Source organism: Castor canadensis, chromosome 7 (genome assembly GCF_047511655.1).
Source record: "Castor canadensis chromosome 7, mCasCan1.hap1v2, whole genome shotgun sequence".
Taxonomy (NCBI): Eukaryota; Metazoa; Chordata; class Mammalia; order Rodentia; family Castoridae; genus Castor; species Castor canadensis.
Window position 1 is genome coordinate 67,221,074 of NC_133392.1, and position 27,193 is coordinate 67,248,266.

General features: G+C 44.5%; 1 protein-coding gene across 9 annotated transcripts in view; it reads right to left on the reverse strand.

Annotated features, from left to right (window-relative positions):
• Nucleotides 1–19,218: 19,218 nt before the first annotated feature.
• Dlg5 (discs large MAGUK scaffold protein 5) overlaps nt 19,219–27,193 on the reverse strand; it is a 115,826-nt gene continuing 107,851 nt past the window's right edge. For all 9 annotated transcript variants that reach the window (XM_074079275.1, XM_074079272.1, XM_074079274.1 and 6 more), the window contains 4 exons: nt 26,979–27,106; nt 25,730–25,839; nt 25,015–25,124; nt 19,219–24,427 (listed from right to left, as the gene is read on the reverse strand). In XM_074079275.1, coding sequence (XP_073935376.1) covers nt 24,324–24,427; nt 25,015–25,124; nt 25,730–25,839; nt 26,979–27,106 — 452 coding nt within the window. In that variant the 3' untranslated portion in view covers nt 19,219–24,323. The remainder of the gene's footprint in view (nt 24,428–25,014; nt 25,125–25,729; nt 25,840–26,978; nt 27,107–27,193) is intronic.

Here is a 27,193-nt window from a genome sequence, read left to right on the forward strand (position 1 = left end):
ATTTTAGTCTCTAATAAGTTAATCATTCAATAGACATACACAAGATTCACACAATGATGCACAAAACAATTACATTAATCCCAAGTGTACTCTTAGATATTGAGGACTTTAGATTTACCTCTAGAGGGTGTTTTTTTCTTTTAATACTCTCTAATAATAGTTCACTTTGCATTACAGTAAATTTGTTATTAGCCAAACCTTTAAATAAATTTAGGGATCCTAGTCTTGGGTATAGAGTTGGCATCCCACATCCTTGTCCAGAAAAAGAATACAGGATGCATGAGTCCAACCTCTTATGTTAAAAATTTGTTTTTTAAATTAGAATTTGTATGTCAGGCCAGAAAAAGGGCAGACTGGTGAGATAAAAAGGATTATGTCTCCATTGAAATTGGTGATAATCTGGCTATCTTGGTAAGCATGATAACAGTAGAATGAATTAGTTCCTCAAGACTTAATTTTAGGCAAGAGGGCTTTCATAATCAAAATCCAAATGCCTTATTGAATCCATAGCAGAACTCAAGAAGTCTGCCCATTTGCTTAAAAGGCTAATGCCATAACCCAGAAAACAGAGATTTTAATTTTAAATACACAGGGTATTTATTGGAGATAAAGAAAATCTTAAGAGAATTGAAATCGCTCTTTAGTCCCTCCAGCCTGTGCACACGTGAGGCTGAGGGTATGGGTCCATCACCCCAATCGCATAGTGCCTTGGCCAAAAGAGCAAATGGATTAGCCCAGGTTCACTGCCTGCAGCAGCTTGGATATGACTTGTTCCTTCTCCTGTTCTCAACATGGCTGCCACGGGAAAATGGCCCATCTCAAAAGCAAGACTTAAAGGAGAAAACTGTTAGTAGAGTATTTAGGTAGATTTAGAGGCTTAGCATTAGGTGGAAAGGATTTAGGAGGTCAGGACAGAGAAGCCAGCTTCAATCCTCAGCTACATGTATGTCACTTAGACATACAGGCCCCTGGGACCCTGTGAGTCACTCAGGAGGCTGAGAGAACTGACAATGTGACTTGAGTAGGACTTTTCTTTCCCTTTCTCCTTGTCAATTTCTGTCTCTGTTGTCCTCTCTCAGATAGCCAGTCGGGAGAGGAGACAAGAGCAGGCTATGGAGTAGGAGGGGTAAAAGAAACCTTCACCATGACAGAGACAGAAGAGTTTCAGAGTTAAACCCTTTTCGTACCTTTTGAGATGAGGAAAGAGGAAAGGATGACATAGAGCTGGGTCAAAATCAGAGCAAGAGGGTTCTTTTTTAAGGGAAGACAGAGAAAATTGAGGGAAATTTTCCTTTAGGAGGAAAATATAAGAAGGTGAACAAGAGTGAAAGAGAGAGGGCCTAGAGGGGAGAGAAACAAAGGACTAGACATAGGGGAACCTTGGATCATGTCCCATAGCATTGAAGGAGGTTTCTGAGATCATGCTGAATTTGGAAATTGAAGTGTCCTGTTTGGGCCAATGGTTGATTATTGGGGATGGATCCTGTTACAGCTGTTGATTTCAGTGAGACCCAGGGTCTGAAGATTTTGGTAGAGACATCCCAGGGGACTATGCCTCTGGGGATTCTGACCCATTTTGTGGAAAAAGCAGTGAGTAATCCCTATAGTGGTCCTACTGTAGCAGGGAGGAGGATCAGAAGAAAACAGTCTAGGCCTGAGTCCTGAGAAAGTAGCAGGGAGAGAGGGACGGCATAGCAGAGAGATAAAACCTGAGAAATCTGAACAGGAGGAAGGTCACATAGCACCAGGGAGGGGAAAGTCACATAGCACTAGGGTAAATAGCCAATAAAATTAAATATAACCATAAATGGATTAGACCTGGCCTTTTGCTTCTGTAACCTGCTTGCAAGGGTATATAAGAGACCTCTTTGTTCTCGGGGCTCAGCCTTTGGACATGAGTCTGCTGAGTCTGTGCTGGCACAATAAAACGTTGCTTCCTGCTAGTTGCCTCAAGAGTCCCATATCTCAGCTAGCAAACTCCTGCAACACTTCTTGGGGACTCATTATCCAGGATTGTGGAGATGGGGTTGTCACTGGGGTTCATCCCCCCAGATGGCCAGGAGGAGATCCCACCAGGCACCAACAGACAGCTTGATCCAGAGGGGGATTCATCCTCCTAGTGAGTCAGGATGAGGGCCTCAGATGCACAACAGAACCCAGTGAGGTGCAGGAACCAGCAAGGGAAGGGGAGCACCACTCATCAACTAGTAAGAACCTGGTTCAAATTCAGACCTGCCCCAAGAGGCAGAAGGGGAGCCTGATCACCTCCCAATGGGACATCCTAGTAACTGCCACTTTGGGGATGAAACCATGTCTCTCAGGTTCAGGGAGCGGTATGGAAGTACAGTGCTGTATAAGAGTATATGAGAATGCGAGCTGAGATGCAGTTCAGCTGTGAACTGAGTGAGGAGTTCCCTGCCACTCTGTGTCTGTTTGGCAGGCTGGTAATGGGAGGAGATGGGTGGAAATCAGAGTAAGAACACTCCCTTGGAGTGTATAATTAATAACTTTAAAAAGGGATTTAGTGGAGACTATGGAGTTAAGTTAACTCATAACAAGATAAAGGTCTTTGTGAAATAGATTGGCCTGCTTTTGGTGTAATATGGCCCCTGGAAGGGTCACTAGATAAAATTGTGATTGATGAAGTTTACAGAGTAGTTGTGGGGGAAAAAAAAACACCTAACACCCAGGACAATGGGAAAAACCAAGAGGCTAAAGCTAGTCTTCAAGAACCAGACTTTGTTGTTTATTTAAGTCCAGATAGCAATTTATTGGGCAGACTGAGGAGAAATCAGAGTCTTTCAGTCATGATGGGTAGCTTTGGTGCCCCACTTTGCACATCTTCACCCACAATGGGCATCCTGAAGGAGGACTGAGGCTCAGCAGCACTAACTGAGCTCTTACAAAAATTAACATATGAAGGATGGACTTCCACAGATACATAAGATCTGGTCTGACTTGAAAGAAAAGGAATGTTGCAGAAGGGTTGTGAATATAGAGAGAGGGAAATGAAGAAATGGAAACAAAATTGGGATGAGGTCTTTGTGGGTGAAGAGAGGAGAAAAAGAGAAAGGAGAGAGAAAAAAAAGAGGAGAGAGAAAAAGAAAAAAAGAAAATGTCATAAAATGTTTAGAGACAGAAAAGGATAAAAGGTTTAATACACTCCTTCAGTTGAGTTTTTATGTCTTAAAAACAGTAAATAAAAAACAATTTAGGATTATTAAAATATGCCAGAAATACTGAACTTGCTGGCACCTTTACTTCCAGGGAGCATAAACAGGGAGACCCTACCTAAAAGGGAAAAAGAAAAGGAACAACTTTGACTGTTCCTGCTAAAAATTCAAAAAGAAACACTACACTGGAAATCAAGACCTCTAGTTTTCACTGGACTCAACAGAGTGGAGATGTTAGTCCTACTCCTTCCATATGTTGGGTGGAGGGAATTTTTGCCCTGGGATGGCCAGATTGAGCCTGTTATTTTAGGGGGCTCCATAGGTTGGTGAGATCCTGTTGTATGTCATGAGCCATATGTCAATGTCAACAATCTGGGATGTGATCCCTTATCAACATCTGAGCCATGATTCTTGGCCACTGTTTCCTAACTCCATACTTAGTCCCCATAAATATTTACCTGTGTTCTCTGGTGATTTTTGTCAGGGTTTTAACTATTAAGGTAACTGAGTCATGTTCATTTAGGAGCTGGTTTATGTTGGGGTTAACAATGAGGACAGCCATGTTAGGACTAGCCCCCTCCCCCTTGCAGATGGCTTACCTTTATCTCCCTGGATAGATGCCAAGGACAGTTGGGCAGACAGTGACCTAATTACAATTTATCTTTCTTGGTTGCCCAGCAACAGTATCCCTTAGTGACCTTCCTGGTACTTTTCCACTAGCCCTCTATATCTAGCCCAAGCCTGTGTATGGCAATGGGCCCTAGTTCTCTTGCTGGGGACTCCCTCCACAGGGCTCCTGCCTAAACAATAAACCCTGTACTGGTGTTTGAGCCATCTCTCTGCCTCTTCTATACCTCTTATTTTCTAACAGTTTATATAAAACTTTCTAGATGAGCTCATGGTTAAACAACTGTTGTCTTGGGTGATTCTAATACAGTTGGTACCCTATATGTGTCTGTGACTGGGTATGTGGGGTCACTGACACTGTTTCCCCCACAAATGATGAAAAAATCAAAGGTTTTACATCAAAGACAACTAAACTAATATGTATATATAACCTCTATAGAGCTGTGATGCTGTTGCTGGTTCCTGTATATTAAATATATTTATGTTTTTCAAGTATATCAAGCCTTCTAAAATACAAAATTTAGATAAGCATGGTAACAAAAAGTTAGTGGTACTGATACATTGTTATGCTAGTTGCTAAACTGTCCATCAGAATTTTAACCATGACTCTTAAGTTTTTGTCATTACAGTTCTGATCCTTCTGGGGCATTTAGAATCAAGCCCATAAAAAAAATGACTCTAATAACTACTTATGTGTCACCAGGTTAGCTTTTTAGACATCTGCTTTTGTTGGATTTTGTTTTGTATTGTCCTTGTCTAGAAGCCCATTGCCTAAGAGCCATTCCTTCTAAGCCTCTTTGTTACTTAAATTTGGCCAAAAGGTCTAGTTGGCACTGACTCCTACCTGATCTGCTCGTTATTCCCTCCTGATGTGGGACCAAGACCAAACAAACAAACAAAATCCAGGAAAAAGCAAATCCTGATGATGACCAATCAAGAAAGATCTTCAGTCTAAGGCCTTATCACCATGAAGTGCCCAATCTCGTCTGGTCTCGAAAGCTAAGCAGGGTCAGGCCTGGTTCATACTTGGATGGAAGACAGATCTTCAAAAGAGACTGCTCAGAGACAAGCAGTTTGGAGACAAAGGGGGAATGCCATCAAAGTTCAAATGGAGTCACTGGTTCCAGACCTCTCAAAAATAACCAAGGCCGAGAGGACTGAAGAAATGGTTCTTATACACGGGTGGCCATCTGGCATTAAAGCCCTTCCGGACACAAACTCATATTTTTAGACAGGGTATGCTACTTAAATAGAGACAAAATAACTATTTTTACTGGCTCTAAACATGTCATGTGACTTAAAGACGGTGGTTTTAACTTTTTTTTAAACAATGAGTTTTCTTGGATATATACACTGACAGTATATTGTTGCCAAGGTAATTCTACTCAGTTAAAAGAAAAAAAAAGCCCTGTATAGCTATCCTTATCTCAACCAGCAAAAACCCTTGTTCCTTCCTATTATTGCTTATACTCTCTCTACAACAAAATTAGAGATAAGGGCAAAATAGTTTCTGCTGGGTATTGGGGGGGGGAGAGGGAGGGGGTGGAGTGGGTGGTAAGGGAGGGGGTGGGGGCAGGGGGGAGAAATGAACCAAGCCTTGTATGCACATATGAATAATAAAAGAAAAATGAAAAAAAAAAAGAAAAAAAATACTGTCTAGATAAAAATATAAAATAAAATGTCCAACCATTAAAACCCCATTGGAGGGGCCCTTTTGTTGTTATCTTGTCTACTCCCACCACAGTTAAAGTAGCAGTGATTGCTCCTTAGGTCCATCACAATCGAGTCAAGCCAGCTTCTCTTGAGTGGGAGTGGCATCCCTGATCCAGCTTCACTATTAGGATCACCCTATGGATAAGCACCCTATGGATAAGCACCCTTTCTCGGCAGGACTCCTCTTCCCAGGACACAACAGGGGACCAAGAACAACAGAACGACAGACCTGCGCTAGTCACAATTGGAAGCTGACTCGTCTACGCATGGCAGAAGCTTGAGGAGTCAATTTGCCATCAAGACAAACAGGTGTTTTTCACCCCAGTTATGTCACTGTAATGTACTGTCACCCCTTGTCTGTGTCTGCTGCTGTAGTTCTCACCCTAGTCTTCACCATAGGCTTGGCAGAAACTGCCCCGCTGACTGGTCTCACGGTGAAAGGTTGTTATTTGCTGTCTTCTATCTCTTTTGAGCAGGACACATAATTACTATTTATTGTTACTGATCTGGTTTAACAAAGGACAAAATGCGCAGCCCTCCTCCACAAGGAGAAAGCTGCTCCTAACTACACCTGTGGCACCTGTAACTCTGTAAATTTCACTGTACTTAAGACATCTGATTAAACACAGAAAAAAGTAATCAATATAAAAATAGATAAAAGGGTCTTGACCCTGAGAGTCTGATACAACTCAGGTTGTGGGGGGGACCAACATGGGAGACCATTGGGCTTGAAAAAGATGACAAATGGCCTTAGGTGTAATGATGTTATAAAAATACAAACACCTAAATTAAGATGATGCTCTTTGACCCTAATTGGGTCCGAGCATCAAAGGGGGGAATGATGTAGCAGGGAGGAGGAGCAGAAGAAAACAGTCTAGGCCTGAGTCCTGAGAAAGTAGCAAAGAGAGAGGGACGGCATAGCAGAGAGATAAAACCTGAGAAATCTGAACAGGAGGAAGGTCACGTTGCACCAGGGAGGGGAAAGTCACATATCACTAGGGTAAATAGCCAATAAAATTAAATATAACCATAAATGGATTAGACCTGGCCTTTTGCTTCTGTAACCTGCTTGCAAGGGTATATAAGAGACCTCTTTGTTCTTGGGGCTCAGCCTTTGGACATGAGTCTGCTGAGTCTGTGCTGGCACAATAAAATGTTGCTTCTTGCTAATTGCTTTAAAGTCCCGTGTCTCAGCTAGCAAACTCCCGCAACACTACCTGGTAGGACAGACATATCATAGGCCAGGAATGTCTTTGCTACCAACTAATAATCTATGATGTGAGTGCACCTGGATTTTTTCTAAACATCCTTAGAAAGTATTGGGTGAGTCTGAGCGGGCTAAACTAGGGAAAGTTCGGGACTCACATGCAGGTTGCCCAGGGATGGCCCAGACCACCCGCACCTGGCCGGGAACTGTCCGTGCCCACCCCCACTCACTGATTTTTGGATAGGAATCTCCTTGTTCTCCCCTTCCCATAGGTTTTCGTAGGTTTTAAAAGCACCTGAAGAGCAGAAACATGCTCTCTGCTTCAGGCTTCCATCTGGGCCTCGCCATGCTTTCCTTTGTTTTTTTTATTTTTGTTTTCATTTTTTTTTGGTATTACTTGGGTAACTCCCTCTTGCTAGGCAGGCATCCTACCAATTGGACCACTCTGCAAGCCCTCCATGTGTCCGTTTGTATTTCTATTCCCTAACTTTTAATAATTCTTCCATGAATTCTTCCATATGAGACAAAGAATTTGGAAGTCTTCTGATCACAGATTGAACCAGCATTGTTAACATTTTTGGCAAAGCAAGCCAGGAGTTGAAAAGGTAAAATGGCTGTTGTTTGTTTGTTTTCTTCTAACCCATCAGTGCATGTCCTCTGGCCCTGTGTGCCCCTTCCACATTAGTGTCTCACCGAGAGCATGCTGCTGGGGGACACTGGAATGGACTGCATTAGATCAGCCCCATGAGGCTCGAAGAGTGCAGGGCCTGTGCACCCCACAAGCTGCCACTGTAGCCACATCCTGGTAGACACACAGCCAGGAAGGGTGGAATTATAGGGGTGGCCTGTGCCACAAAGTGCAAGTTTTCCAACTGACCCAGGTGCAAAGGGTGGTCAGGACTGCCCGTGAGGACTTAGGCCCCAGCTATAATAGCCGTTGCCATGCATCTGCACCCTTCCTCCACCCGCCTTTTGCCCTCTCCCTGCTCCCTAATTCCCAGGCCCAGGCAGCCATTTGGCCCAGGAGGCATGTTAGCCATGATAGGCCACCTTCCCAGCCACTGTGGCTGATTCCTCTCCGCCCATCTCCCAACATAACCTGTCCATTACTATAGGCATTTTGCAGGGGTGTGAGGGGCATGCCCCACCTAACCAGTCCTGGGTCTTAAATGCTGGAAAATGGTGTTGGAGGTTTCCCTGGGTTCTTGCTCCAGCTAGAGAAGATTCAGTGAAAGTGACAGTAAAGTTTATGGGGAAGGGAGAGTGTTGTCTCTAAAGTGAGAACAATGAGGTCAGATTTTAAGGTTGAAATATTTACTAAGAAACTCTTAGCTTTGGATTCTGTTGGCCCAGGGGTGGTTTTCTGAGTTTAGGTCATTGTCTTGTTAAGAGAGACATTGAGTGATCTACTGGTTCCTCCTCTAAGTGATGGAGAATTTCTGTTTGAAATTCCTAGCTTTCACTCTGCCTAGTTCTTTGGTTTGGGTCTTTGTTTTGTTGTATTTTAGAGATTGGATTAGGCTTTAAGGGTAGTGGCTAATTTTAGAACTTCCTGTGATAGCCTCTGGGCTCTGGTTATCTGATCTTAAAGAGAGATTAGTGAAATTAAAAAGTTTAAATTACTTTTAAAAAGGGGGAAAACCCCAATGTTTAAAAGCTAACAAAATATATGATGTAACTAATATGGCTATAATTTAAAATCATTTCCTAAAATCAAAATTTAGTAAACTAACTTAAAGCTAGCATCTAATTCTATCTTAAAAATATTCCACTCTTAGTAATATTTGCTAAAAACTAGCTTATAGGAGAGATTTTATGTTTTATCTGTATAATACTTTGTGAAATTTATTAAACTTCATTTAAATGCTATATAAAAGTTCACAGGGTTAAAGTTATATTTTTAATACAAAGTGACTAACAGTCAACATAAAACAAGTCTATTTGGGGAAGCTGGCACTGTCTTCATAAGCTTGTAAGAATTGTAGAGCTTTAAATTTTGTTACTGCTGCACACCTACATTTGTGTAGCTGTGATGTTAATCGCTGCTGTCTTTAAATGTTAAATGTACTGAAATTCTCTTTGATAGAGTAATAATGTCACCATTTTGTGAATCGGCAGCAAAAATAGCAGCCCCGCCCCTTAACAGAAATTCCCATGCTCTAAGACAGCCCCACCCCACCAGAGACTCCCGCACATGCGCTGACTTCCTTAACCTCCCCCTTCTATAAAAGCCATGCCTGCCCCAGAGTCTGTGCTGCGCCATCTTTCCCCAGCCAGCCTGGTGGTTTGAGCCTGCCATTAAACCTTGCTCTTGGATGTGAGACTTTTCTTGTGAGCTTTCTTTGTGAGCGGTGTTTTTCCTAACATTTTGGTGCCATGACTCAGATCAGGGTGTGCTCCCAGCACTGACCTTGCTCTCCTGGCCTCCCCACCCCATCGTGCTCTCTCTCTCTCTCCCTCTTTAAACTCCCATTTCCTTCCTCAGGAATCTGAGCTGCTTTGCCAGAACCCCCAATCCTAGAAAGCACCACTCCCTCACAGCTCACAGGGAATTTCCTCTACCACAGAGTGCCTCCAATTGCCATCCACCACCAGCCAATCCTCCCTCAAGGTCCTCTCTTGGTGAGTCCTCCTCACACACAGCGCTGTGCTCTCTTCCTCATTTCCTCAAAATTGTAGCGCTAGATCTCAGCTCACTCTCGTCCCTAGGAACCAGGTTCCCTAGGACTGTGGGTCCCCGTTATGAAGACGTTCCTCCCAGGTGTCCCACATTTACTCTTTCCTGAGGAACTGATATTTCAGGGACACCTGCCATATCTCTCCTCAGGTCAGGCCTCACCAGGGAGTTGGACCATCTAAAGTTCCTTCAGACTCTCCATTAGGATGTCTCCTGGCCAACCTTGGGCCCTTCCGCCTAACGCCTGATCTTAAACCACGAAAGCTCATTTTTCTCTGTAATCAGGTCTGGCCCCAATACCCATTAGACAATGCCTATAAATGGCCACTTAATGGCACTTTCAATCCCAATATTTTAAAGGATTTATACAATTTCTGTGCGCATGCTGGTAAATGGAAGGAAATACCCTACACCCAATCCTTTTCCGATCTCCGCACCAAACCCTCCCTGTGTACTTCCTGTTACCCTGTGCAGGTTCTATTAGACTCTAAACCAGCTTCTAAATGAACCAAATCCTCTCCCAAACCTCCTCCTTCCCCATGTAAGCAGACTTCCTTGTGCTGCTCATGCTGCCTGTCTCTTCCTATTTTCCTGAGGGACATTCCCATCATGGTGTCAAACCACTCCTTGCCAACTCTGACCTCAAAGCAATTCCAGCTCTGGGAGAGTTCATGCTCCCTCCCTGTGGGCTGAGACCAAGCCTGGGGCTTATTCAGGTATGCCTCATGCTATGTTGGGGAAGTCCTGTTTGATTATGGCATCTGACGACTGCTTCTCTTTCCCCCCTGTCTAATGCCCCTTTTTCCTGAGACAGCAACTGGAGAGTGGAGGTTTCATGTTGCTGAAAGTGTTCCAGTACCAGTCAATGGGAGTGACCTAGAGGCACAGGTGATAGCTAATCCCTCAGGCGTGTGTCATGCCTCCAGGCTTTGCCTTCCCCTCCCTTACCTAAGATGTCAGGACACCTTTTCTGCTTCTTCCATGGTCTCACCACATGTCCTTTGTCTCTGTCTGCCTTCCCCTCCCTGGGCTTACTGGGACCCTGCCTCCCATGAAAAACTTGTAGCATGGTACCTTATGACTTAAGTTATTCCAACTAGTTTGCCAGGCCTCTCAGTCTAAAGTAACATTAAATCAGCTGCTAGGCAAAAGCGCTTACAAAAAAAAAAAAAACTGCGGCTGCCACACTCACCCTAACTCTGCCCCCAAAAGGGGAAGAGGGGAAGCAAATAGGCACACTTATGCACAGCAGGAACACCTGCCATAGCTAAGAGAATCCACAGGCCAACCCCAAACACATCCTAGGCTGCCAGCCGCACATGGCAGTGGCTGTGACCTGCCACCACTTATCCTAGAATAAATGCATGCAGAGTACACGGGGGGAGGGGCAACAGGTCACACGGTCAGGCCTAGGCAGTCAGGCTCGCTTGTCCCAGGTGTGTGTGGAGGGGGTGGGTGCCTTGAGCACACCTTGCTTCTAGCCCCACCTCATACCTCGGGGTACCGGACCCAGCCCTTGTAAGCCAATTGTTAACTCAAGGTTATAGTCCCAGAAACAGAAAAATGGACATTACTGTGGTCTCTAAACTTCTCATTTAAAATTTTCTATACTTTCAGCCTCAGCATAAATTTTTCCCTCCAAATATTAACACTAGTTGTCCCGTATGGCACTGTTATTGGCCCGGATGTCCTCTAAATGCCCTTCTCTAACTTCACAGATGATTTATTCCTTTGTTAAAAAGGTAGCCTTTATTAAAGAGGCTGCCTGCTGTTAGCTAAAAGACAGGATCCTAACATTTTGTTCTTTCTGGATGGGACCTGCGCCTTCCAGTCTTCTGGCTTGTAGATGTTAAAAGCTTTGTACTGAGGCCTGGCCTCAGTATGCCTTGGGTGACCAAGAGAAGTGGCCTTCACAGGGTTCCTTAAATTACAATACCATACTCCAACTAGACCTTTCCTATAAAAGGGAAAAAAGTGAACTGAAGTCCCCTATACAAACATCTGGACAGCTGTACTAACGACCAGACAAATACATTCAAGCCTTTATCTCTGTGATCCAAACCTTTCAATTGACATGAAAGGATATCATGCTTCTACTAGACCAGACTCTTATCTCATTAGAAACACAATGGGTTCTGGCCCACCACTCAGTTTGGAAATGATTACCATTTACAATGAGCACCTGGAAATGAGGGAATAGATGTGCCTACCTACAGGGGAACAGGCAGTCCCCTTGATAGATCCACACCAAAAGGGGCTGGTGATATGGCTCAAGCAGTAAAGTGCCACTTTGCAAGCACAAAGTCCTGAGTTCAAATCTCAGTACAGGCAAAGGGAAAAAACAATATTTGGGGACACTCTCAGTGGGAGAGTGTCTGCCCAGCATGTGCAAAGCCCTGGGTTCAATTCCCCAGCATTGTTAAATCAAAAAAAAAAAAATGGTAAGAAAGATAAGTGGCATTAATATCACTTCAGCCATCTCATTGAGGAAGAAAGTAGTTTAACCTAGACCAGATCCCTCATTCTTCAAGTGAGGAAACTGAAGCCCAGAATGGTTCAGAGACTGCTCTCCAGAGTATCAGGTGTCAATGTGAAATGACAACTTTGCTTTACAGCAACACCCTGAAGAAAATCCCCTTACCTTTCTGCAGCATCTTGAGGACACTATCAGAAAGCATTCCAGAGTCACAGGTGAGACAGTTCTCCTCAAAGATAAATTTCTAACCATCAGCCCCAGATATTTGTAGAAAACTCAGTCTGTGGCTGAAGGAGAAAAGTCATTGGATCAACTAATACAACTAGCCATGTCTGTATACTATAACCAGGACATTACTAACAGAGAGAAAGGTAAGAGACATCATGATGTCATTGCTGCCCCCACCCGACTGGGGCCTGTATTCTGAACTTGCTACCATGGTGGACAGAAGGGGCATTTCTGCAGAGAACGCTTAAGGGGGACAGCCCGGGAGACAGCCCCACCCCCAACCAGGACCCTGCCCTCTCTACAAGGGTAACCACTGGAGGTCTAAGTGCCCCTGCCTCCAGATGGAAGGCGAGGTGCCACCTCCTATGGATTGGTGGATCCTGGCCCCCTGTCTGTGTTCCACTTCTTGACATCAATGTTGAGGAGCCTTGGGGTAGCCATGATGGCAGAAAAACAAAAGATCATTTTCCTCCTAGACAGTAGAGCTCATTTCTCTGTTTTACCTTTCTCTCCCAGTCCCTGGTCCAATGACAAAAGTTATCATTCAGAGCAAAGCTAGTCAGCCCCTAGAGCGTTATTTTACCCGGCCTCTGGCCTGCTCTTGGGGAGACCTCATCTTCTGTCATTCTTTCCTCATAGTTCCTGAAACTCCAGTGAGTTGCTGCTGGGATGGGATTTATTATCTCAACTTAAAGCTCAAATTCTCCTCCCCCCAAGCAGCTATCTCTGCTGCCCCCTCCTTCAGGGAACAAATAGATTCTACAGTGTGAACTGATGAGATGAGTGTAGGGCGAGCCTGGACAGCCCTCCTTATTCAAATAAAACTCAAAAATCCCTCACAGTTTCCACACCCAAAAACAATATCCCCTCAAGTCTGAAGGAATATGATAGGCCTTATGCCTATCATAAATTCCTTTAAAAAAATAAGGGCTACTAATTAGTTGCTCCAGCTCCTATAAGAAATTTAAAATTCATATAAAAGTTAATTTTAAAATACAAGTTACAAAGTAAACAACGGGAAAGGATATTGATAGGTAGTGAATGTACTTTTTGAGAAGTTAAAGGAAAAGAATTTTTTTGGATGAGAAAGGATTTTGTAAAAAAAAGGGTTTATCCTAAAGATTGTTTCAAATAGGAGGGATTAGGACAAGCCATCAAAGGGTTTATTATGTAATATAAAGGCCTAAGTTTTAAAAGTGTATAATAAAAGGCTTCAGTGTGTAATTAAGTTAAAGTTGAGTATAATCTAAGAGTTGCCTAAAAGATTTTTAGGATCATGTCAAACTAAAGTCAAATTCTCTGTCTATAAAATAAAAAGGTTTTCATAATATTGTTGTGCCCTGAGTAACATCTACAGAAAACTGTTTTAGGGAAAGATTTTTTTTTAATTTTTATTTTATTCATATGTGCATACAATGTTTGGTTCATTTCTCCCCCCTTCCCTCACCCCCTCCCTCTCTTTCCCACCCCCTCGCTACCCAGCAGAAACTATTTTGCCCTTATCTCTAATTTTGTTGAAGAGAGAGTATCAGCAATAATAGGAAGGAACAAGGGTTTTTGCTAGTTGAGATAAGGATAGCTATACAGGGAGTTGACTTGCATTGATTTCCTGTACATGTGTGTTACCTTCTAAGTTAATTCTTCTTGAACTAACCTTTTCTCTAGTTCTGGTCCCCTTCTCCTATTGGACTCAGTTGCTTTAAAGTATCTGTTTTAGTTTCTCTGCATTGAGGGCAACAAATGCCATCTAGTTTTTTAGGTGTCTTATCTATCCTCATACCTCCCTAGTGTGCTCTCACTTTATCTTGTGATCAAAGACAGGGAAAGATTTTATCAAAGAAATTACTTGTGTTTTCTGCTGATCTTGTCAAGCTTTAAGTACTACTAAATCACCGTTCATTTACATATTTGCTTATGTGTCTTAAATGACCACCTTGTAAAGTGTAGTGTCTATACTTTATCTAAATATGGTACAAACATTTACAAAGTTATATAAAAAAATGAGCTAGAGCTCTCTTTTATCCAAGAGTGTTACATTTAAATCCTGACAGTCCTTGCCTCCCACAGGTCACCTGTCTAGGTGTGGCCTTAAAGGGATAGACTCACTCCCTGAGTCATGAGGGAATCGACCCAATCTTCTGTTTCCCTCTCCCCCATACCATAAAGCAGTTTAGAGCTTTCTTGGGAGTTACAGGATTTTGCAGAATTTAGATCCCTAGATATGCAGTCCCTTAGCAGACACCTTTTATGCTCCTTCTAATAAACTTGCCTCCAACAGACCCTGCTCCTCTGGCTGAGTACCTGCCTTATCATAACCTTCTCAGGGAACTTCTCAGAGAGCATGCAGACCAGATCCTGCCCTACCCTATAACAATTTCTGTTAAACCAGGGGATCTTGTTCTCCTAAAGGATCTTCTACCCTCCCCATTGGGACTTTGGTGGACCAGCCCTCATCTGGTCATTCTCATAACACTCACTGCTGTCAAGCTCAATGGAATCCCCCAGTGGTGACACTTCTCAAGGAACCACTAGAAAAATGGAGAAGGGATATGACTATGTTCTTGCTCTCCTATTCTTAAGCTTCCTCCCTTGTATCATACTGCATGTCTGCTATTGCTAATCAAAAGTTTAACCAATTGTACCTCCAGGGATATCAACCTCTCCAAAACTGTCCAGAGGACTGCTGTGAGGGCCCCTACCAGGACGCCACAGGAGTCTGAGGATCTTGCCCCATACAGTGCCCCCTGCCAGCAGGAAGCAGCTAAGAGGCCAACACTTCACTCCAGTTCCCGATCCTCAGCACCTACCCTCATCATTATTAAAGAAAAAATGGGGGAATGATAGAGTAATAATGTCGCCATTTTGTGAATCAGTGGCAAAAATGGCAGCCCCACCCCTTAACAGAAATTCCCACCTTCTAAGACAGCCCCACCCCTACCAGAGACTACCACACATGCACTAACTTCCTTAATCTCCCCCTTCTATAAAAGCCATGCCTGCCCCAGAGTCTGTGCTGCACCATCTTTCCCTGGCCAGCCTGGCGGTTTGAGCCTGCCATTAAACTTTGCTCTTGGACGTAAGACTTTTCTCGTGAGCTTTCTTTGTGAGCAGCATTTTTTCCTAATACTCTTAAGTATGTTTTCTAAATTAAAAACAGTGCTATTTAATAAAGGATTTGACTTTGTTCATCCATAAAGTATATAATAAAAAACATTTTGTAGCTTATTTAAAATTCATTTCCTCTAAAGACAAAATTAAGAGGGGGAATGTATTTGATTAACAAGATGTCATTTTGTTACACTAGAATACAAGTTTTAAATATGTACTTGAGATAAGGAGAACTTAATGGTACTAATTAATACTGTCCATCATAATTATTATCCTAAAATGTGATATAGAATAAGTATTGTTTTGTCAAATTGCTAAACATTTAAAAACATTCTAACAATAATTGTTCTAAGTTTTTTTGTCATCTACAGTTTGGCTCCTTCTCTAAGACATTTTACAATCAAGTTCCCAAAAAACATTACTAACAAGAGTCTATGTCTCAAGCAGTTGTCTATTTAAACATTTGCTATCATTGGTTTTGTTTTACACTTCCCTTCCAAAACTTTAACTGCTCTCTGTTTATATTTTGCAAAGTACAACAAAAATAGCATGTTTTTTTTAAATGCCCATTACCTACAGAGAAAAAAATTAGGCTTTACTTACAGCCAAGAGGTTAAAAAAAAAAAAGGGTCCTTATGTGTGGGTGTTTTGAATAGACAATTTAATTAGAGGTTTTATTCTTAGCAATTACATCTATTCCATCATGATACTTCAATTAGTAAACTGAACAACAAAAAGCCCCTCAAAGCTTGAAGGTTTACTGGCATTTGCCCTCACCCTAGCAATCCTAAATTTAGATAAGCCTTTAAAACTAAAAGATAGCCCATTACATTCAAAGAGGGAGAAGTTCTGTAGCCTATTACTAATTCTCCAAACTATCAAATGATGTTGTCACATCCACAGAGACAACAAAATCTTTCAAATCCCACCTTAATTTGCTTCAATTATTTGGTCTTGTCATTAGCATGCCTAACTCATAGGATGCCTGTCTCTTGGGGGGGAGATGTCTTTTAGTCCTATAACAGATTGCTATTTTGAGCCTGTAAGTTAACATGTAACCTGTCTTTGTGTTCCATTTGAGAGACCCTTTGGAGAGACCATGTGGTCACAGGAAATACTGCCCTTATGATGAAGCCACCATGTGTACAGCACCATCTTGCCACTCTCTAGGGATAGGGAAGTCATGGTTGATGCCATCTTGCCATCCTCTAGGAAAATTATAACTAGCTTGTGATTAAAATTCTCTAAATTCATATAGTTTTTATACATGTTGTTTTTGATACATTAATCTGTTCAGGATTAGACAAAGAATAGAGTATTTGTGTTAAAGATCTGTTATATACTACTTAGGAACCTAGCTGACAAATCTAAAGATAATGACAAAAAATGATTTAAGAGTACACTGTGAATTAATGTGATTGTTTTGTGTGTCATTGTGTGCTTTCTGTGTATGTCTTAATCTGTCTCCTACCTATGTACTTGTGGCCAATAAGTGTTTGAGTTCATATGCACGCTTATATTGATATTCTTTGGCATGCCTAGGTCAAAAATTCCGTGTCTCTGTGTGTGTGTGTAGATGTCTTTAGGATGGGTCCTAAGCTACTTTTATAAAGTTAATGTACTCCACTGTCTCAAAAGTTATCTGAAGTTCTAATCCCAACTAGGTCTAACTATAATCTGCTTTAGGACTAAAAGAAAATTTACAAACAGTCTGTTTCATTCTATTGTGAGTGTAATTTACATTTAACTCCTCTATAATTAGGTTTATTTACCCATGTGTTTTTATAGATTACTATCATAAAAAAAACATAGTTTAATTTTCTTCCTAAGTCTTTTAAGGTATAAGGTTACTAAGAGTTTTATTAAAAAACAGTGTTACCTAAACGTGGGTTTTTACAAAGGTTGTTTCAAGATACAAGTTAAGGTCTTAAAGCTTATTAGTTTATGTATGTGTGATTGGGTTGGCTGTGCTTTAGTTTGCTTAGAGAGTTTCTGAGGTCAAAATGTAAGGTACTATGTGTGTTTAAAAATGGGTTTCTGATTTATCAAAATAACTGTCGGGGACTTTTGGTGCTATAGGCTGATAGAAAATTTTACCAAAACCAGAAGTTCACCCTCCATAAGGGATATTGGGGTTTATTTCCTTTCAATATCCAAGCCATGACTCAGTCATTGGGTTTCCTAACTTTATGCTTAATCTCTTACCTCTGTTTCTGTATTTATTTGTTTGTTTCTGTATTTATCTTTTTTTTAAATGTACTTGTTTCCCTACTCAGTTTACAAATTGACTACAACCCCATGACCTGATATGAAAACTGACCACGAGCGATAGGTTTGTATCAGCCACACTTACCTTGATGGGGTTTGGATTCTGTACTGGTTGCAAAAGTTCATAGCTACAGGTATAAACACCAATAGGCAAAGTAACCATAAGACTGCCTGTCACTTTTCACAATGAAAAATTAGATTCCTTATCCTTCCTGCTACACCTGGCAGGGCTCCTTCTGATGCTCCTGTCATTGTTCATGTTCAGGTCATGCCTTCTAAACCACATTTTTCTCTTCTAGGATAAAAGTCTTTAGGACCCAAATCATGAGACAATAGGGTTATCTCTACAGATGAATAAACCAGAGCTCCATGAGGAACCTTAACTGTGCTGGACAATAATTCAGACACTGTGTACAAATGAGCCCCAAGGGAAAGAAGCAGGAGAGACAATTTCCCCTTGTAGGTAGGGACGGCTGCCCCTTGTCAGCTTAAAGCAGATACTGAAGATGGACTCCCCCACTTCAGCAATATCCCAAAATGAGTATTTTGGAATATTGTCTCGGGAGGAATTTGAGGCAGGCTAGAGTAGGGAAAGTTCAGGACTCACATGCAGGTTGCCCAGGGATGGCCCATCCGACCCGCACCTGGCCAGGAACCGTCTGTGCCCACCCCCACTCCTTGATTATTGTATGGGAATCTCCTTGTTCTCCCCTTCCCATAGGTTTTCGTAGGTTTTAAAAGCACTTGAAGAGCAGAAACACGATCTTCCAGGCTTCCACCTTGGCCCCACCATGCTTCCCTTTGTATTTCCCTTCCCTAACTTTTAATAAATTCCATTTATACTCACGTGTCCTGCCATGGATTCTTCCACATGGGACAAAGAATTTGTAAGTCTTCTGATCACAGACTGAACCAGTACTGTTAACAAGTCCACCCAGTTGATGGACAGAGGGAGTTTCTTGCCTGGCTGGGGCTGGTGGAAGGAGGGAGTTTGTTGCCTGGCCAGGGCTTCACAGTGGTCCACAGTAGGATATCCACAGTAGAGAGAGAGGCAGAGAGAGAAACCCAGAAAGAGGGGAAACTCACCGAAATTTGAAGGATGGTTTTGGATGGATATCAAGTGATAGGAAAATAGTTCCTGGAAGAGCCATCAAAGAAAGGAAAGATACACATGGTATCCCTGTGTATCCCTGACAGAGCCACCAAAGAAAGGTAAGTGGACATACCTTTCTTTTGAGAAACCCCTCTGAACATCAACTTAAATATGGTTTCCATTGCTACTATCAACTTAAATATTAATAATGAAAAACAGGACTGTAAAACAGATACAGTGTGTGGGGGGGAGGGTACTAGGGGGAGTAGGCAGATCTAAGGCAGATGAGTGAGTAGTATCCCATTCCCCCCACCCCCAAAGCAATGTAATTCCTGTATCCCAAGGAGTTAGAATCCTGCATTCCTGCACCCTGAGAGGGAGTTGTAAATCCACATTCCTGCATCCTAAAGAAAACATACAGGGTCTGACAGATCTGCCACAGGGCAGATGAGCAAAATGCTCTCATGATTGTTTCCCGTCCCCTATAAGGGGCAAACAGACCAGTTCACCTGAGAAAGCCTGCGAATCCATGGCCAATAAAAAGAGCCCACCTAACCCAGAGTTAAAACGTCCATAAAAACCCCAGCCTTGTCCTGGGTTTCAGCACCATCTATTAGACTGAAAGAGGTACAGAATGGATAGGTGGGAGACGCTCAAACGCCAGTACAAGGTTTATTCCGGAAGAAGCCCTGTGGAGGGAAGTATCTAGCCAAAAGCCAGAACCCCACTGCCACTTACAGACTTGGAGTAGATATAGGGGAGGGGTCTAGAGGAGAAGTTTTGCTGGGCAGGAAAACTTGGGATTAACAATTACTAGGGGAAGCTAGAAGAGATAAGTGGTAATTAAGTACATAGGTTGCTCATAGCTCTGGACTCCCTGGTGAAGTGACAGCTCAGAACCAGATGAGGTGAGAGTTTGTCATTCCCTTGAGGCCAGGTGTGGTCCCTCCCAAAAACTGTCTGCAAGGGTGGGGGGTCTAATCCTAACATGGCTTCCCTTTTGTTCACCCTAACACTTAGTTCTCAGCATCTCTGTCCATCCTTAACTGACAGAAGAAGGGAACAGGTTATAGTAGCTTAGATGGCTTACTTTCTCAGAACAAGTAGCCTCTATGAGAAGCTAGAGCTCTAAAATATGAACAAGTTTTCTTTTATCCCTAAGGGTAAATGGCATCATAAAATAGCTTTAGCAATTCACTAGTTGCTGAAAGCCTGGACATGTACCAACTATAAACTCGTTATAGATGCTTCTATAAGGATAAAACTAAGTGTGAGTAAAACACAAAGCAAAGGTATGGTTCCAGAGAAAGTACTTCAGCATGACAAGGAGTTATCTGATTACTCAAGATTGTGAAATTTTGTAAATGAGAGATGTCAAACTAAATGTGATACTAGATGTGAAGTTGCCTAACATTATGCCTAGCATAAAGTATATCCTAAACACATGTTGGTTTGTTTCGCTTTACCCTACATATCAGGAATTGGGAAACTTTTACCTGTAAGGACCAGGTAAAACTCTAGTTTTATAGGGTTACAATACAAAAGCAGTTACAAACAATACACGAATGAATGTGGCCATGTTCTAATACAACTCAATTTCAAATCTATAAACACAATAAAAACAATCCAAATGCCTGAGTCAACCTGTTGAACTGCTCTGGAAATAGGCATCCCTGAGAGACAGAGGAAATCCTGCTAGGGCTGTGGAGTCCCCTCTTGCCTGCCATAGACTTTACTCAACTGTGGCAACATTGTGTCTTCCCCATGTAGCGAAGTCTGTAATCGTCTGTGTTCGATGCTCACTCAATGTTTTCAAAACCGCACAATATATTGTTGAAAGATATGTGTGTTGGACTGACTATATATAAAAGGAAATTATTCAGTGGAGAAAGTGGGGAATTCAACTGGGTGGGCATATAAGGGCTCCTAAGGGAGGGATAGAGTTTTGTTCCTTAAAGAGGCATAGACCGCCTATTTTATTCTAATTGTACATTTATATTGTATATGCTCTTCTTCTGTAGGGATGACACATTTCACAGTTGGAAAGAAAAAGACAAAAATGCATAATAGCAAGAACCAAGTCTTGACTGGAGGAGGGATTGTCAAGAAACAGAGACTACATTCTGGATGATGAGAGGTATGAACGGACGAGATGAGGCTAAGGGAACCATAGGCCTGAAAGCCAATGGAGCAGGGCAGTGGTGAGAGGCCAAGCCTGCCCAGGGTTCCCTCCTGAAGCCTCTCCCTCCCTGGGAGGATGATCCTTCCATTGCCGGCCTGTGCTCCCTTCGTATTGAGTTTACGCTGTCTGTGCCCTCCTGCATTTCCCTCATCCTTGACATCCATGACCCAGGTGGCCCTTTGGTCCCATCATCCTCAAGTGGTAGCTGCTCACCTTTCTAGAACAAACCTTTCCACAAATCACCTGCTTTGTTGTAACTTCATGGCTTGGTCTCAGCCAGGAAGAGAGAGGCCCAAGGGTTCTGGCTAGCATTTGGCTTCTATTCCAGGCCTGCTTGACTTCTGCTTCCAGGCCTTGGGTCTCCTCCAGCCTTGCCAGAGGGATTTCCTTTGGGTCTGCAAGGTCAGGAGTGAATTTGGGCTTCACTCCTCTGGAACCACTCCCCACCCACATTGCAGAATCATAGAAGTTGGCACCAGAAGGGGCCTCAGAGAGCATCCACACTTCACTGTCTTTGGAGATAAAGGCCAAGAGAGTGCCGTCAAGAGTGCCCTTCTAGAATGATCTGAGCCCCCATGAGACAGACACCACCTTGGGGCAGAGATCCTGTGGTTGTGCCCTCCCCCTCACTGCCCAGTATGGTTTAGAAAAAAGCCTCAAAAGGGCGTGAGTCCTCTCTTGAGGCTGCTTGCCAGCATATCCCAGTGGCTGCCTTACAAAGCTTCTGTCCATGGAAAAATAGTCTGCAAACTCAGTGATACAACTGGCCTTTTAGTTTTAAAAGGCATCATGTTTTCTCTTGTGATTACAAAAGAAAATCAAGTTGCCTGTAGAAGATTTGGAAACTATAAAAACTTCTAAAGAAGCAAACAATTATCACAATGTCAGAAATAGGAACTATTTTTAAGGTTTTGGTTTAATCATAACTAAACTCTTTTAAGAGAAACCATTCCTAAAATAAAGACCTACCACCCCCTGCCACTTGCCAGGGGGTTGACTTAAAATCTTTTGTGGCTGCCTCTAAGGATGGTACCAGGGCTGGGCTGTCAGAAGATATGATCTGGCCCTATGGCTATGAATGCATGGGTAAGTGACTGGGTTGAGTGAGGAAGAGGGAAGACAAGGAACACACACTGTCCCACCTCCTTCACCTGCCAGATCCCTGCACATCTCTGTATTGCCATGGGTGAAGCCATAACTGCAGGGCCATAGTGGAACTTGGTCTAATAGGAAGGGACGAGAGAGGTACCAACACCAACACCAAGTCTGTCTCCATTGGCCTGGCTACCACACCAGCATGGGGCTTTGGCAGAACATTGCGCCCCTGAGACCCTCTAAGCAGAAGCAGCGGAGGAGGGGAGGGATTCGCACCAGACCTCAGCCCCGGCTTCTCGCAGTCACAGGCCATGCCTCCTAACTTTTCCATCATGCAGAACACGGACTTCCAGTCCATGGCTGCTCCAGGGCCCCTGCAGTGCTGGGTAATATCACAATATGATGATCTGAGGCCCACAACATGGTCCCATGCCAGGCAGGGACTCTTTCCACCAATAGTGTCAGGCAGGACCCTGACTGAGAACACTCAGAGATCCCCTGAGGACTCAGCTTGGCTCACTTCTCTTTGCTTCTCACAAGTTCAGGCCAACCCATACCTGCAGGCCTAACCATGAGGAGGTGAGGGCTGCCCAGCTGCGACCAACACCCCATGCAACATGGGACAGATGGACAGACTAGAGAGGAAGAAGGGAGTCCGAGAGGGGCAGAGATGGAAGAACAGGCAAGAACCTCATCCTTCAGTCAATCCAGTCACACGCTAGGAGGAGCATAGAGGACCAGGGTGATGGAAAGCTGGGGCAGCAGGAAGAGGCTATACACCAGCTAGCACAGCATGGCACAGGTATCTTTACACACAATGGGTGACAGAAATTGACCTTTATTTGTACTAAAATCTGTTTACCTTTTGATATAAAGTAACATCTTAGTACAGAACAGCCCATCTGTCAGATCCGTACCTGCCTGTGCATTGCCCAACACAGCCCAACTCAACCTGCAACCTAGAAAACAGCCCCTCAAGGCTGTGCAAGCAGTACCTTGAGAATGGCCTACAGTTTTTCTCAGTTGTCTGAGCTAGAAAACTTGTACCTGTAAAACAAAGGACAGCACTGAGGACTAAAACTTGTTTCTTTTTTGAACAGCTGTGCAAGAAAATATATCCCTTTTTTAAAAATGTCAGTAATGGCTAAACTATAATCTAGTTTCTAGAATTACAAAGAATAAAATGAAATCAAAGATTTCTTGCTAGTAAAATGAAATGTTAGGAACAGTATTAAAATATAGGTCCTACCCCAATGACCCACAGAGCCAGTACAGTACCTATTAACAGGGCACACAGTTTAAAGGAGAAACCACATTGAATCTCCAGCCAGGGATATCCGGCATCAGAAGTGCAAAAAAAAGAAAAAAACAGAAATCTGACAAAGACTGCAGACATCCTCATGGAGTCAGGCTCATGCTGAGAGGTATAAAAGCAAGATTAACAAGACCCCAGGCTTTCTTTTGAGATTTTCAATAATGGCGACATTAACCATTATGTTTCCCCTTAGAAGTTCTCATTTCAAAGTCTAAAACATGAATGGTTTCGCACCAAAAAGAGTGATGTACTTCCATGCTGTACAGTGTAAGGATTACCCTGCAACATTGCACTGATAGAGGCTGTGAGGACTCATGGAACCTAGGGGAGCCCATGTGTTCACGTGCCCTGCTTCATACCCTGCCTAGGACCCAATCATGTCACTGAGAACCTAAGAGGCCCTGAGGGACCATAATGACACTTAAATAAGAAATGCAGCTGGAGGGGAAATGAGAGGCCATGGGAGGCAGGAGGAAAGGCCAAGAGGCAAATTCCTAAGAGTGCCAAAGCCACCTTCCCTGGCATGGGAGGAAAACGCTGTGGTGGTGAGCTGGCCCCTCCAAGGCACTGGTTCTGCCACTACCAGTGGTCTGAGCACCTGCGGTCATGATGTTCTTCCGGGAGATGGGCCATGGGGGAGCAGGAAGTCTGTCGAAGCTCTGGTCCCACTGACAGGAACCTCCCAAAGCAAAGCAGCCCCCACAAGGTTCCAGGGTCATTTTGCTGAAGACAGAAACAAAACCAACACCAAAGCAACAGAGGTGGCAGGAAGCAGGGGCGGGGCACCGACATGGAGCCGTTCAAGTAAACATAAACAACCAAATACTTAGAAAAGGCTTGTAAACTTGTGATCTGAAAGGTTCTGTGCAGCATCTCTGATCGGCTGGTTATAGGAAGGTGGGTGTTCAACCCCTACCAAGTCTTTTGTGTTTCTGCTTTTTGTGTAAAGCACACATATAAAGAGGAGCAGCTTGCTGGCCCAGGCCTGGATCCATGTGACTGCTGCCCTCTGTCTACGAAGGAGGTGCTTCTGGAATCCTGGTTCTGGATCCTTCCTGGCAGCTCCATATACAGATAGAACTCTGTCTTCAGTCACTGGAGAAGAACGAGCCAGGTCTCCCCCACCATCAGGCTGGCTAAGTTGCCTCCTGGTCCAGCCTTCTAGAGTGGGCAGGCGGGGATCCACAGGACTTTACTTTGCTCTTGATTGACTGTTGTCAAGATCTGAGTGCAAATGCTCGACAGGGCTCCTCCCTGGACGACCCCTGCAGAAGAACCCCCCCAGACACACATGGGCCATAGCTCTGTGTAAGATCCTCAAGTTGAGGCAAATCAATGCAGCTCACACTCTAAGGCTTGCCTATCTGTTAGCTACTTGGCACCCCTGCCCATCCCCACCTGACTCTCCTCCATCAGTAAGAAACTGGACAAGAAAGGGAGAGGGAAACTGCCCCCGGAGAGTAGACTACTCACGCATAAACTGCCCATCCCACACAATGACAACCTGGCTAGGACTGGCCTTGCCTGCACTGCTGGGTCCACTGGGGGCCTCAGGATTCCCGCCTGCTGGGGATGCTGCAGTGCCGCACAGTGTCTGTGCTGAGAGACCCCTGTCACTGCTTGTATAAAAGCAGAGCATGTCCAGAGGCAGCTTAGGGAGCTTAACCTCACCCACCTGGAGAAAACCCAACCTGACACCGGTCTGGGATTGCAGGCTGAACAACTTGCCAGTAACACAAGGGTGTAGGGCAGTATTCCCCTGTCCAAGAACAGCCTGTCCAAGAAAGGCAGCTACTACCTTTTCTAGGGAAGCCACTGCTTCTGTGCCCTGACCAAAACCACAAGCACCTACCTGTGAAGTACCTGCTGTACTCCTGCTCGATCTTCTGAGCCGTCTCAAACTGCTCTTTGGAATGCCTCTGTGTCACCTTGTCCCTCAGGTAGATGGGGTCTCTCTGCTCCCTATTAGGACAGTGAGGAGCCAGGCTGAGCCTCCAGCTTCCCTAAGCCCTCCTTTTCCCTTCCTTGGTCTAGGGTGGCAGGGAAGTCCATTAAGGTAGGGGCAGGCTATGGCAGGAGGCCCTAGGTGCTCCCCATAAAGCAATACCGTCCAGGCTTTATGGGAAGCTCTGAGCAGGCAGGGAAACTGGACACTTCAGCATGGGCACAGAGCCAGCAGACAATGCCAGCTGACCCCAAGCACAGGCACCAGGAGCTCAGCAGTACAGAAAGGCCAAGTGAAGGGGGGGCCTCAGTGAGCAAGGACCTAGCCTAGGCCACTCAGTTGCTCTGGCCTACAGCATAGTACCCTGAGAGGCATGGGGATGGAGGGCAGGAGGGGAGCAATGCAGACAAAGGCAGCCATGCTCAGGAACCCTGGGGCACCTAAAGGGGAAGGGTGGCAGGGAAAGAGGCACCGAGCTTGGTTTATGCTGTCTCTGACTACGGGTGAGGGCTGGTAAGGAAGGGTTGTTTCTCCTATACACAGGTTGCTTTCATTCTTTGGCTCCCTTCCCCACCTGAGCCACAGTTTTGCCCCAGCTGAGCCACAGGGCCTTGGCACCTACTTGATGTGCTTGGCGCTCTTGTAGTGGATGAAGATGACGATGGGGTAGATGTGCATATGGTGTAGCCGCTCAATGGCGTGGGGAGCAATGTCCAGCAGACAGTGCCGGTTCTGAGGGGCAGGGTACAGAGTGAGTGCCAGAGGACAGGCAAAGGGGACCAGCCCTCTAAGGACACTCCTTCTGCCAGCAAGGGAACCCACCCTTGCTCCATACAGCTCCATCTTCTTCCATAAATGAACACACAATCAAAGCAATAGAAGTAGTCTTTCATGAAGGCCCCACAAGACAACTAAGGGGAGACCTTACCCAGGGACATCTCCCCTGTCAGCTTTGATAGCTGTCATGGCTGGACACAGGTGTCAGGACTGGACACCTGTCCTGCCTCTGCCTCAATGCAGGGACCTTCTAAGAGCTCTACCCCACCTTGGCCTAACCTTATTCTGCCAGACTGAGGAACAAGTTAGGGACGCTGGAGGCCTATGGCAGTGGAGGGGAGAGTGTACCTTTGCATGGCTGTGATAGCAATTCAGCCCATGGGTCCCCTAAGCCTCTAAACAGAGTGTGAGCCAAAGAAAGGCAATGGGCATCCAGCCTGCCACTCTCCCTAACCCAGAAAGTTCCACTAAAGGGCTCCCTAACTGGAACTCATCTACTTCAACTGAGTACTATGCACATACTGCTGTGAGAAGCTGACACCTTTGCCTAACTAAGAGAGGAAGAAAACTAAGCCCAGAATGGTGAACAAAGCAGCCCAGTGCCAGAGTCTGAGGAGTGCCCAGACCTCGGCCTTCCAAGAAGCTGCTCTGCAAGTACACCCTGCAGCTGTCCCACTTGTCTGGCAAATAGGCTCTAGAGCATCAAAAGCATCAAGAGACGTCGCTGGCCCTTACAGAGGTAAGAACCTGAAAGTGGTTCTCAGAAACTGTCCCCAGAGTTCAGCATTCAGGGATTCATCATGGAATGCCCCCAAGAGGCTGTCCCTAGAGTTCAAAGCTAGAGTTCAGATCCCCTCAGAGGGAAAGGCGATTCCTACACTCTCACCAAGAGATCCACACACTGTTTACAAAAGCAGAGAGGCACAGCAGTGAGGAGGGTGAGCCCAGGAGCAGGACTCAGATGACCAGGACACTGTGAGCTCACTAAGAGCCAGGACAGAGGGCCACAGGCGCAGCAGCCCAGACCCACACACGGGGAGTCCAACCCTGAAGTCCCAACAGGCGCCAAGCCCTCTGGCTAAAGCTATAGGTACCTTTTCTGTGATCTCCTTTATTGAAGCCACTGTGGTCACATCAAAATGGCCGCTCCTGCGCTTGTAGTCAACAAACAGGCAGTCTTTGACACCCCGCTCAATGGCCTGCTGGGAAGCCTTCATCACCTCTGCAGGACATAGGTGCAGAAGTCAGGGCACCCGGAGCACGTGGAGCCCTTGATGGAGTGGGGAGGAACACTGACTGGCAGTGGCAG